Source organism: Egretta garzetta, unplaced genomic scaffold (genome assembly GCF_000687185.1).
Source record: "Egretta garzetta isolate BGI_Z169 unplaced genomic scaffold, ASM68718v1 scaffold206, whole genome shotgun sequence".
NCBI lineage: Eukaryota > Metazoa > Chordata > Aves > Pelecaniformes > Ardeidae > Egretta > Egretta garzetta.
In genome coordinates this window covers 2,580,992-2,592,710 of record NW_009259984.1, presented here as the reverse complement: position 1 = coordinate 2,592,710, position 11,719 = coordinate 2,580,992, and the positions used below count along the sequence as shown (strand labels likewise).

The following is an 11,719-nucleotide window of genomic DNA, read 5'->3' as shown; positions in this document are numbered from 1 at the left end:
TTTTCTTCTTCCACCCCATTCTGATAAAAATCTCACCATCCTACCTTCTAATCAGTACTAGTGCACTGATTTATCAGGGTGGGATCTCACTGGAGCTGCTCCCAGCTCTTGTTGAGTTTGTACAGCCACCTCAGAGCAGGCCGCCTCACACCACAGCAAGTTATCATTGATCTCAATTCTGTAAAAGCCGCTGCTTCGCACAGTGTTGCGGTATCTCCCAGTCCACTGAGTAATGGTATCTTGCCCCAGGAGAAGCAATAGCTCAGGGCTTCCACTGAGTTCTTGCTGCTTGGAGCAAAGGGACTCATACAGGGCAGCAGTCTCCAAGCCCCCCAATTCAGAAGCATAGCCTTCCCCCACTCCTGTACACCATATCCATGCTACAAGCACTGATGGGTCTCAGTAAAGCACCTCTTTGCAGGTGGACCAAGTTTGGGACAACAGGTCAGAGGACTAGAGAAATGTGAGGGGTAGGGAGCTTTTTTGTTGATCTGGGGCTTGCATCACCTTTGCAGTGCTCACAGCACGTTGGCAGGACCAATGCAGAAATGAGCAATGTACATTCAGGAGCATCATCTTCCCAGCGACAGGAACTAAACTCCACTTGCAAAAAATTTATCCAGGGTCAATATGCAACGGCTTGAGTCAAAGCAGTGCAGCAGGAGAGCAGCCGTCAGAGCAGTAGTCGGTCGCTCCTTGAGGCAGCAGCTGCACGATAAAGGGTTTGTTACAGATTTCAGCACGGCTGAGCACTGGGCCCCAGTGCTCCACTGCAGTAGGAGTGGGTGATCTGCAGACCCACAACAGCAAGAGGGTGCTTATGTATTTCTTGAAAACAGGTTTTACCCAAGTAGATGTATAAGGAGAGTGAAAAGAATTGCCGTCTCCATATGAGAGAAGTTGGACTCATTTAATAGCATTTAGAACATATTTTACAGACAACCTGCAATGTTAATAAGAGTGACTGAAAGTTTTCATTGATTTTAAAAGATTTATAGCAGGATAGGAAGAGACACTGAGAGTCAGTCCTTAAGGGATTGTTTTAAATGACAGTGCTTATTTTATTCATCAGCCATAGCAATAATTTCTGGATGACATTGTAGCAGGACAGTCCTTTGACAGTTTATGCCTGGTATCACGGTCTCTCAAAGACTTTTGCTGACCCTATGGACTGTACAAAGGCACTTACATTTAGTGCTACAGCAGAATAAGTCTATTGTGTCAGGGATTTTCTCTTTTTTGTCAATTTTTTTTAAGACATCCTAGGCAATGAGTTGGAACATCTGAGAAAGAGCAGGTTGGCTGAGGGTAAACAGCAACAACCTAGGTGGCAAAGAGCTCTGTAAGGAAGAAAGGACTCTGTAGGGACTGGCTCAGGTGAACACTGATCATCAGCAAGTCCTGGAGAAGATGCAATAGAATTGCAGGGGACTTGCTACCTGCTAGGATAAAGCTTTTTGGAGAGTAACCCAGAACCAAAAGCAGACTGGACAAAACTGCTTAGCAGAGAGAATATACTTGTAAAAATAACAGGAGACTTTACAAAAAACAGTCTTCCAAGGAAAATTTGGAAAATGAGTTAATAACTTGAATTACTCAACTGGAGAAAATGTTACATTTTAAAACTCTCAGTTGCTTGGGGTTTTTTTTACAGTTTTTTGCTTATTAGCTTTATAAGGAATTTCCTGATTTACTTCTGAATCTCTTAATCAGAGAGTAGTTAGTAGTGCTAACTAGCCCGCATTGCGAACGCTGTAGCCATTATAACTCGTGCTGAAAACCAGCATGCCCAATAACTCAGCAATTACTTCTTAGTAGGATCGACAATTTTCCCCATGAAAAGTGTGGTGCCAGTTTCTTTTTCAGAAATCAGTATAAGGAAGGGCCTGTTGAATTTGATGGTGACAGAAGGAGAGAGACCTCTGTTAAGGATTACAGCTGTGGCTCCAGCAGCCTCAGTTCCAGCCTCATCGACTTGCAGCAGGGCCTTATGAATTGCCTGCAGGGAAAGGGAGCAAACGCTGTGGTTTATATATGGGACAGCAAGCAGGGGGTGAAGATACACACTCTTGTTATGGAATATTTAGGAGAAGAAAGGAGTGATAAAACCCAGTGGACCAAACATTCTATGGTAAACTTCCAACAGCCTGCAACAGGAGTGTTTTCCACGTCAGGACTGAACAGGGGGGGCCAAAATTAAAAATGGACACACTGTAGATGCAGCCTCACCAGTGCTGAGTAGAGGGGGATAATTACAGCCCATGCACTAGCTGGTTTATTATCTTAGATGGTTTGGACTTCCACTAGAAACATTTCCTCTGTTATTCCAAGGTTAGTGGAAGGCTGCTACTTAAATGCTAATAAAGGAGCAGAATTTGGCATCTTTGCCACATTAAATCGTAGCTTAAACTGACGTGGTAAAGTTCTGCTACTGCAAACTGGAAGTTTCCTGGAAACTTTGGGAATATTAAAAAATGAGGTACTAATCAAAACAAATATCATCATTTACTCCTCATTTATAATTTACTTGACACAATTGCATGTAAACAATCATATTCCAGTGCCAGGAAATAATTTACAATCCTGTCCAACTTTTCCATGTACATCCAGCCTTTTAGTAGCAATATTAAAATAATACAAAGGTGGGACAGCAGACCCTCTCTGCACAATTACTAAGCAAGCCCCTACCTGTCATTGTGAGCTTTACTTCTGTGGGACAGGGAGGGAAAGCAAGTCTTCAGAAACCCCAGATACAATTGGCCAGAGCACCCAACCACCACCTCATCGTCAGCTCTCTCTGATCACTTACTTGTGAAACATGAAGGCTACGGCTCCCGCTAATGCCAGACAGATCAGCATTAGGAGAGAATACTTCAGTAATGCCCATTTCCTTGAACAGGTTTTTAACATCGTAAGACCCACTAATAGAAATCCTTGGTAACTGCAGATCTAATCTCCTGTTGAACAAAGAAAACAAAAGAGCAGTGAAGCATTGCAGCCTTGTTTCAGCCAGCAGGCTGGAAAATATGCAATTCAGTGACACTTGAAAGCATTCTTTTGATTGCTAATTTGTTTGATGGTAGCATTTGTATTCCCTGAGCAATTTTGGCATCCAGAGAGATACGCCATCTTCTTGTACCTACATTCTCTCTTTGATTTTGGAAAAAGAAGCTAATTTCTTCATTGCCACTCTTTCATCTCAGCAGAGTTTTGTGGCTAGAGGGCTACAGAGAGTAAGCAGACTAACTGTGGAAAGGCTAAAAGAAGGGAAAAGAAGGATAAAATCTAAGACAGTGAAGAAAATGAATTATGTTAGCATCATGAAAGAAGAGGTATGGTGGCCAAAATGTAGCCAAGCAAGTCTTGAGGCAGTCATTACAATGCTGTATCCCCTTCCGGCAGGTCAGAGGGCCTGCGGTTGCTTATTGATTATGCTCTGCTCTGACTCGTTTTGGGAATTGCTTAAAACCCCGCTTTATGAAATCAGGATATTATATCCAGGAGGTGGCGATCTGAAATTAATGCTTTCTCTTAAAAATAATGATGTATCCTCAAATACAGTAACACATTTACCTAGAGTTACCTGGTTGTAAGTCTGTTATCCCATTTACAAACAGTTTCCTTGGAGAGAGCATTTTCCACTCGCTTCATCTCTCCATCATCAGGCAGAATGAGCAATGCTCGTGCAGTGCCCTTGTAAGGCAGCTCTACCACCTCACAAGAGAGATCCTCGTCGTAGTAACTGTGGTAGTCACTGTTACTCTGCATCATGTTGACTCTAACAGTTGCATTTGTGTTCACAAAAAAGTCGTCCTCATATGTACGGAAAGGATCAAAAGACTTTTCCCAGGCAGCTAATGGGGGAAAAAAGGTGTTGCACTCAAACATGTGTAGGTTGTAAAAAATGGCTGATATAAATCAGATCAACTTAAATATTAGGACACTGTAGGGCTGTTAATGGGAGAAGAGGATCACTAAATCACTTCAACCTCTTGCATAACATGCAATAAAGAATTTCAGCTGTGCAGTACGTTCAGCATAGTTAGCCTAGGTCCCAGCTTGCTAAAAAGCAACCAAAGGTTGATGAGGACCAAACGACAGAGTCCTGCTTCTATTGTAGCCATGTTCCTATCACTCGTGCCTTTTATGTCATTTAAATTCAACCACTTAAACATTCAGCCACAGGATCTTGTTATGCCTTTCCTGTTAGGCCATACCCAATGCAAACTGACTGCACTGACCTTGGTGAGGAATTCATCAGCCGAATAAAGGATCCTAACATTCAAGCAGGGCTCCAGAAGCACATGCCCTCAAAATGCTATGATGTCCCAAGTTTTCATGCAGCATACCTGGTAGATCTACCATAATACTGGGGACCCTGGAAGTGTAAGGATGTCAGTCCACTAAGTTTGACAGGCACATACAGTCAGCATAGAGATTTGGGGAATTTCTTTAGTCATTATGCCCTCCAACCAGTGAGACTGCTTGCAGTGGGTCCCTCTCTCTGAGGCAATCTACTAGAGTGGGAATTCTCTGTCCACAGCTTTCGGGCAAGCTGAGCCAAAATCAAACAATATTTCTCATCAATCAGATACCCTGCTTTTGGACAGATCTAATTTTTACTTTGAAAGTCCTGCACAGTTTAGCTCCTTCCTAAGTAGTGACTTTGCTAATAAAACACCTAAAATTACCTAAGATTTTTGTTTTGCATCAAAATAATCTATTGGAGTATTATGTTAAATAACTTACCTTTAAAATAAATGTAGTTAACAAGAACCAATACAGTACTTGGATCAAGATGACCAATTAATTCAGGAATTTTCCCTTTGGTTTTCTCCTCTACATATTTATTGATTTGCTTCTTAGCTTCTTCTGGTTCATGGAAATTGCTAGAAAAAAGTTCTGCATCATAAAATTGTCTGGTATTTTGTAAAAATGTCTCCTGTGGTTCATACCCAGCTGCTGTAAAAAGGGCATTGCCTATATTTAATACGATGTTAACATCAGTACAGTTCAGTACTGCTAAAACTTTATGAAAACTTTCATGTATATCATGTATGCGAGTCTCAGTCAGACCATCAAAACCCAGTCCTTCAAAGATCTGAGACAGGGTGGCTGACTTAGCACCAACAGCCAGCATGGCAAAGGCAGTGGAGATGCTCAGGGGAGAAAAGAAAACATTTTTATCAGCTTCTTTTACTATAGCCTGCTTGTAAAATCTAAATACAAAATCTGCATAGTTAGATCCTTGCTTGTCACAGTTATGCGTTAAAAAATTTTCTGTTCCATCGTGCAGCTTAGTGTTATTGACTTCATGGCAAACCTCTTCATGGTGGCAATGGGTTATGGCACAAAGAACAGCAAGGAGTAAACACGGGCACAGGAGATACTTCATCTTCTTTTCAAATCATTCTGTCACAAAATAAACAGCCATTAGATGAGCAGATGGTAATGATGAGCTTGGCAGTAAGAAATAATGAATAGTTTGTTAGCATAAATATTATATAGTGCAACTGTAAAGATTTAATGTACGTAGGATATTTAAAGTGCCCATGGACACAAGTCAAATGTCATTAATAAATGTAACCAAATTACAAATAAAAAGTCAGGCATAATAAAACCATAATACTCCATTGTAACTGCCCTGAAAAGGCAATTCTCTTCTTGATTGGCAATGAAAGTACAGAGGCAAAGTCCGTAATAATCTCTATTGAGAATGGCATTATCTTGCCTGGATCATTGTCTCCTGTAGGGTACATGTAAACAAGCAAGTTACCATGAGGTAAGACAGGATGTGAGTTTCAAAGACATTAAATACTTCACCGTACCTGCCCAAATGCAGTTTGGTCAATGTGAGGAAATGTGAGGCAGTTCACTTCTCACTGGAAGCAGGATAAATTCCCTCACTTTCACCAGGGCAGCAGCGCATGGACAGACAGCTATCGTGGACTATCCAGTGCTTGTTAAATTCACACCTGTTTACTTCGTGGTTACTTACTCACATAGCCAGTCATTGGCCACAGCTGATAAGTGATGGATGAAAGTCATCAACATAAACCTCAAGGCAAAATTCAAAGCAAAAGCCTGGAGCATCCTGTGCCATGGCAGCAGGGCACCCAGAAGTGGGCATAAAGACACATAGGAAGCAGCAGATTTGCACCAGATAATGAGGTGCATGTTTGAAATGAAGGGGCCTTTTGGGGGGCTGCAACAAGTGTTTGTAACTTCTTAAATGGTGGTTTGCCCCTCACGATGGGTTAACCTGCATGGGACGTGTGGCTCCCTCTAGAGACACAGGAAGGACCTGGGTCCAAGAGGAAAAGAGGAGCACAGAAACCATTTGGAAATCAAAGGAGACTCAGATTAATCCCCTTGAAGATGACAAGTTTCTCATTATGCTTATTCTCCTAATGCTGACACGATATACTTCATGTGAGCCTCCTGCCCTCCACAGGAGCTGGAACAAGTCTCTAGTTTACTGAATTCAGTTCCCTGCTATTCTGGGGAGACATCTCATAAAAACCCTCTTCAGAAATGTAACAAGCTATCCATGAAAATAAGGATTTTTCCCTCACAGATGCTAAGTGAAAACATTTCTAGAACTTTTCTATTGTTATGGCTCCTCTTCTTCTGGTTTCCAGCCAACACAGCCTGTTTGTATCCTTGTCTTCCAGGAATGCATTTTCCTATGTCCTGCCAAGGTGAGGTTCTCTTGGTCCTGTATTCATTCCCAGATGTGAAAGATGACTGTGCCTACTATCTGAACAACATTTAGATAGAGTTTCTGAGGGTGGCCCAATTTTCAGGATTCTTGGTGATTAACCAGTTGCTTTACTTTTTTATTGGTATGGTGGTCTTTCTTGGTTTTATAGCAAACATATACAATAGCTGTGTGTTCTCATATTTGCTAGGATCTGAGTATGCTGAGTATGTCTGAGAGTAGACAGTGACCACTGCAGTGACCTGCAGTAAGAAGTGGTAACACTAAATTTTAATTTCCTTAAACCAAAAGATGGAATATGGCCCTCGATGGGAATATGGTTCAACTATTTGCACCTCTTTTAAGCAGGACTCTCCCTCTCCCTCCTAGCCCCCAACCCCCCCTTTGTGTACTGCAGACAAATGAAGCAATCGTAGCGCAGAGGGTGTTTCAAAAGTACTTGTTGTTTAACATTTCATAGACTGTCTTTCTCTAGTTATTTGCAATGTTGCACACTTAAGAGAAAAAGAGGATGATTTTTGTCTGTCCATGACTGCTTCCTGTGTCCAAAAAGAGCTTGGTCTAAATTTCAAAGAATTTCTGAAGCAAAGAGTATGTTTTTTCTGCAGCAAGCTTCTAGTAGGCCTGGATCCATTTTTAACTTCTACTATAACAGATCAGATAAAAAACTTCCCTTGATATCACAGTTCTCTACAGAAATATTAAAGAAGTACTTCTATCAGAAGCTGGTAAACACTGAATATTATCATCAAGCTTTCCATGCACAGTTTTCCCTTTAGAGATTATTATCACATTAATTTCAACATTTTGAAATTAGAAAATTTCAGCCAGAATATTTTTTCGTTTCCATTCCAAAGTCAAAGAAACCAGAAAGGCTTTATTAAATCCAGGCTGTATTTTTTTATATGCAAATTTGAAATTTAGAAAATAATTCTCTCGCAAACCACAGTTTAGTTTGTCTATGGGAATAAAAGCGGTAATTAAATTTAAATTGTGGCCTTCCACCCACCCTGTACACTCAACCCAGTTCTAATTAGAGAGCCTGGCCTTAGCAATTCAGTGGTTGTTTTATACATTAAGTCACCAGAAGAGTTTATAAATTGGACCTGGTTGTTCAGTCACTAGTGGGATCACACTAATATCGAGTCACTCTGAAGGCTCTTTCCAACCTAAAAGGTGATTTCATCAGTATTCTGCTTTAACAACTACTTAATAAGTCTCCATGATTCCAAAAGTTATTTTATTCTAATTCCAGGCTAAGCATATTCCCCCAGAACACCAGGTCCCACCGGTCCCTTGCATGTTTGCTTGATTTATATTTCAGAGCAACATCCGCGCACAACCAAGTCACAAGCAGATAAATGAAATTAACCTGACATGAAAATTCCACCAACCGCAGAAAGCATCATTTGCAAGTCTCTAAGAAAATTGCACGTGCAGTACTTACAAAATCAGAAGCCCTGCTGCATTCAGCTGACTGTGCTGTTCTCCACACTATTACTTATACTGCTACATCATCTTATGCTTAATTTCCACTGTTAAACATTAAACAGATCCGATAAGAATTAGAGCCAACCAAAAAAAAGGAGGAAACACAGCAAATACTGATGAAATATGGTTTCTGAGGATCATCTCTGCAATCCAGCCAATGGAGCTGACAATCTTCAGCCATTCCAATAGTAGCTGTGACGTTCTGTCTGTTGCCTCTGACCATGTGGAGGAGCTTAGCACAAACATTGGGTAATTAGGACCTTACTGGAAACCAGGAGGTAGTGCCTGGAACCACTGGAAACTGATGCTAACTTCTGGTGCCAGAAGTCAGACTTCCCGTGCTGAAGCACGCATGGAGCTGACAGCCACACACGGCAGCAGCTCAGCACTCTTCCAAAGTCTGACCAGAGCCAAATCTCCCCCCTGAAGAGGGTTTTTATGAGATGCCTCCCCGGCCTGAATACGGACTCTGAACTAATTGCCTGTACTTTCTCGATCTGAGTGTAATTGCACACCATTGAGAAGATATGTGATAGGTACGTTTCCCTGATGGGTGCCCTACTCTGACTGACATGATCCCTTCATATATCTCGCTTCTGTGTGCATCTGATTTACTACTTTGGGCAGGTGGTGGGAAAACAAGTAGCAAGCTGTTTTCTCTACTCCCACACATGCACATACTGCATGTGTGCACCCACTTCTTCTCCTTGTCCCTCTCACATGAATTTAAATTGTTAGAATGAAAAAAGCACTGCTTGTTTCTATTAACTTTTTCCAGTAGGAATAAAATGTTAGTGGATCAAGCTGACTGAATTTTTCCAGTTAACAACAAAGACCATGGCTGAGCAGTGACATGAAATATGTTTCCCTGTTTGTGATGACTCTTTTTCCTTTGTACTTGTTTACTCGCATGTGTAATTTTGTCATTACAAATGTAGATAAACATGGAGACAGAACATAGATAAGCCTTGTCTTGACACTTCCCTTCTTTGTTTTACTCTTTATTTCTTTTCCCCCTTTACTTTTAACTTGTTCCTTCTAATTCTGGCTGTAAAAGATCACAAACACATTTTACTCATCAAAGCCCAGGTGAATGACAGGTCATGGTGGTCAAAGATGAATTGCATTACAAAATGGTTATAAGCCTCTTGTTTTCTTTTTCATTTGTCAGGCCTTGTAATTACTGTTTTGTTTTTAATGTTAAGCTATACTTTAACAAGGCATTTCCCTAGCATTTCATTATAGCAGCAGCAATAAGGTGCTACACCAGCTTTAAACGAAAACGATGAACAGATGCATGCGTGCCAGGTGTACCACGCGCTACCACGATGTACTGACCACAATTTCAACTCTAAAACTATGTCATGAAACAGCATTAACCAGATTCATACTGATCAATCACTACTGAACTAGACCTTGCTTCTCTACTATTTTTCTATTCCTATTTTTCATAGGAATAGAAGTCCAGAATACTGAAATAACCAAAGAGGTATGGTTTATTCCTTCTGATAATTAAAACCATGACAAAGTCTACATTACCCAAGTCTATGTAACTGCTGTGTACTTCATGTAGGTCAGTATCTCTACCACACCCCAACTCACATTTTGACTTCTTATAGAAGAAATAGACCCATATAATATTTCATGCATTTACCAATGGCTTGCAAACACCTTCCTGCCAGATTGCTTTGTTTTGAACAAATCATTCTGAAACAGGTTTAAAGAGATCTTAATTAACCACTGGCTGTTATATTCAGTGTCAACAGAACCATTCACCTTGTCCAGATCTTTTGTTATGCTTCTACACCTTAGGTCAGGAAATTATAATTTTTGTGTCAACCCAGCAACAATAGCTGTTCTGGGATTACAGCTCACAAACACACAGGTTACTTCAAATATCAAAAAATCTTTATCCCTATAGATCTATTATAACTCAGACAAAGATTTGTAAGCATAAAGAACATAGACAACAAGTATATTGACATAGCAGCAATATGAAGGAAACGGAGTGTGGAATTAGGAAGATAATGGACATTGCCTTCCCTTCCCTTCACCCCTGATAGTTTTGAGTTACTTAATAGTCTTTGGGAAGGATCAGGCAGTCAGAGTGCAGGGAAAATTGCTAAGATTGAAGATGTACGCATGTCTGGTGAACTATGGTTCTTCTAGACCGGATGAGGTATATAATGAAGAAAAAAGGCCCAACCTGCACACAGCGGTCATGCCATATTTTCAATGCTTCTTGGACAATCTCCTCCACTGATCTGCCAGGAAGGCAAAATTCATTAGTTTAGAAAGGGAATGTAAAATGGGGATGAAACACAGTCTGTATATAGTGATGAGAACATTCATGAGTAGGAGGAAGTTCTGCTCACAGAACTGCTTTTCATGTGAATTAGCATCATTAATAATATGTATGAACTAAATAGGCAGAAGGGACTAGAATTGTAAAAAATATATACTATATCAATGGCAATGACCAGTAGTCAAGAGTCATCAGCATTTTTCCCTTGGAAAATCAGTGCCAGTTACAAACTACCTATGGAAATGTAGCAGGTGTGCTCCATGTACGTTACACAAATAATAACTAAGCCTCCTACTCCTGCTTCAGAAGTTGGCAGATATGTCACAGGTCCTATAGCAGACTTGAGCCCTCCTGAAAAAGGGGCAGGTGAGTAGGCAGATTGTTCTAACATCACAAACCTTTATTTAGACCACAGAATCTTTCAAAAGAAGGCCTGGTTTTCATTATTTCTGCACATAACAGCGTCACCATGGAGTTTCTTTTCAGACTTGAGTGTTTCTGTAATATTAATACCAGTAACAAAACAGCTTTCTGACATATTCGTATCTGAATGATTTCCAACAGTAGTCTTGTGAAAGAATAGTATGCATTCCATTTCCTTTTCATTTTATCCCCCAAAATAGTTGAAAAAATAACCATGATGCAATCTTATTGACTATAAAGGTCTCCAAGAATATTTTCCATTGCCCAAATACTGTTCAGGATACTGGTATGACTTCAGGATGGGATAGACTGCCTGATGAGAGAACCACTGGGGTGAAAATTCAGGATAGATTGACAGGTCTGTTGAGCAGCTCAGCTTTGACCTTGGGAACATCACTAACACTGTCTGATGGGCTTCAGTTTTCTTGGCTGTAAGATAAAAATGACATCTCTAACTTCCTCATTGAGATAAGATGATGTGAAAATTAAAAGTTACTTTCAATGACCTTGAGAAGCATTTCAGTTCTTTATTGAGTTTAATGAAGACAGGATCATTTTTTATCAGTTTGATACCATGGCACCTCCCTTGGTAACAGTGATGCACAATTTAAAAATCTGTGCTCTTCAGGATGCAACTTTACACAGCTTCAAAGTGAAAATGGAAATGTTCCTCAGTTGCAAGCTTCCATAAAAAGTCCTCTGTACTTTACCGAAAGTGTCTTCTTTTCTGGTGTGCTTAGTACTTGCATCCAAGAGGTGCTAGCTACCCAGGTACATTA

The 11,719-nt window shown here is 40.5% G+C and overlaps 1 protein-coding gene across 1 annotated transcript; it reads right to left on the bottom strand.

Moving 5' to 3' along the window:
* Positions 1-1,804: 1,804 nt before the first annotated feature.
* LOC104127798 (serine protease inhibitor 2.1) lies at positions 1,805-5,395 on the bottom strand. The gene is made up of 4 exons (XM_009640506.1): positions 4,750-5,395; positions 3,584-3,854; positions 2,810-2,957; positions 1,805-1,999 (listed from the first exon to the last, which is right to left on the bottom strand). The coding sequence occupies exons 1-4, from the start codon at positions 5,393-5,395 to the stop codon at positions 1,805-1,807; spliced, it is 1,260 nt and encodes a 419-aa protein (XP_009638801.1).
* Between the last annotated feature and the right edge of the window lie 6,324 nt (positions 5,396-11,719).

What these genes read in the sequence shown, in the direction of transcription:
- LOC104127798 (XM_009640506.1), bottom strand. Translation starts at nt 5,395, where the DNA reads ATGAAGTATCTCCTGTGCCCGTGTTTACTCCTTGCTGTTCTTTGTGCC. An exon ending in TAACTACATTTATTTTAAAG is followed by an intron (nt 3,855 to 4,749) that starts GTAAGTTATTTA and finishes TTCCCCCATTAG; the next exon opens with CTGCCTGGGAAAAGTCTTTT. An exon ending in GTAGCCTTCATGTTTCACAA is followed by an intron (nt 2,000 to 2,809) that starts GTAAGTGATCAG and finishes CTTTCCCTGCAG; the next exon opens with GCAATTCATAAGGCCCTGCT.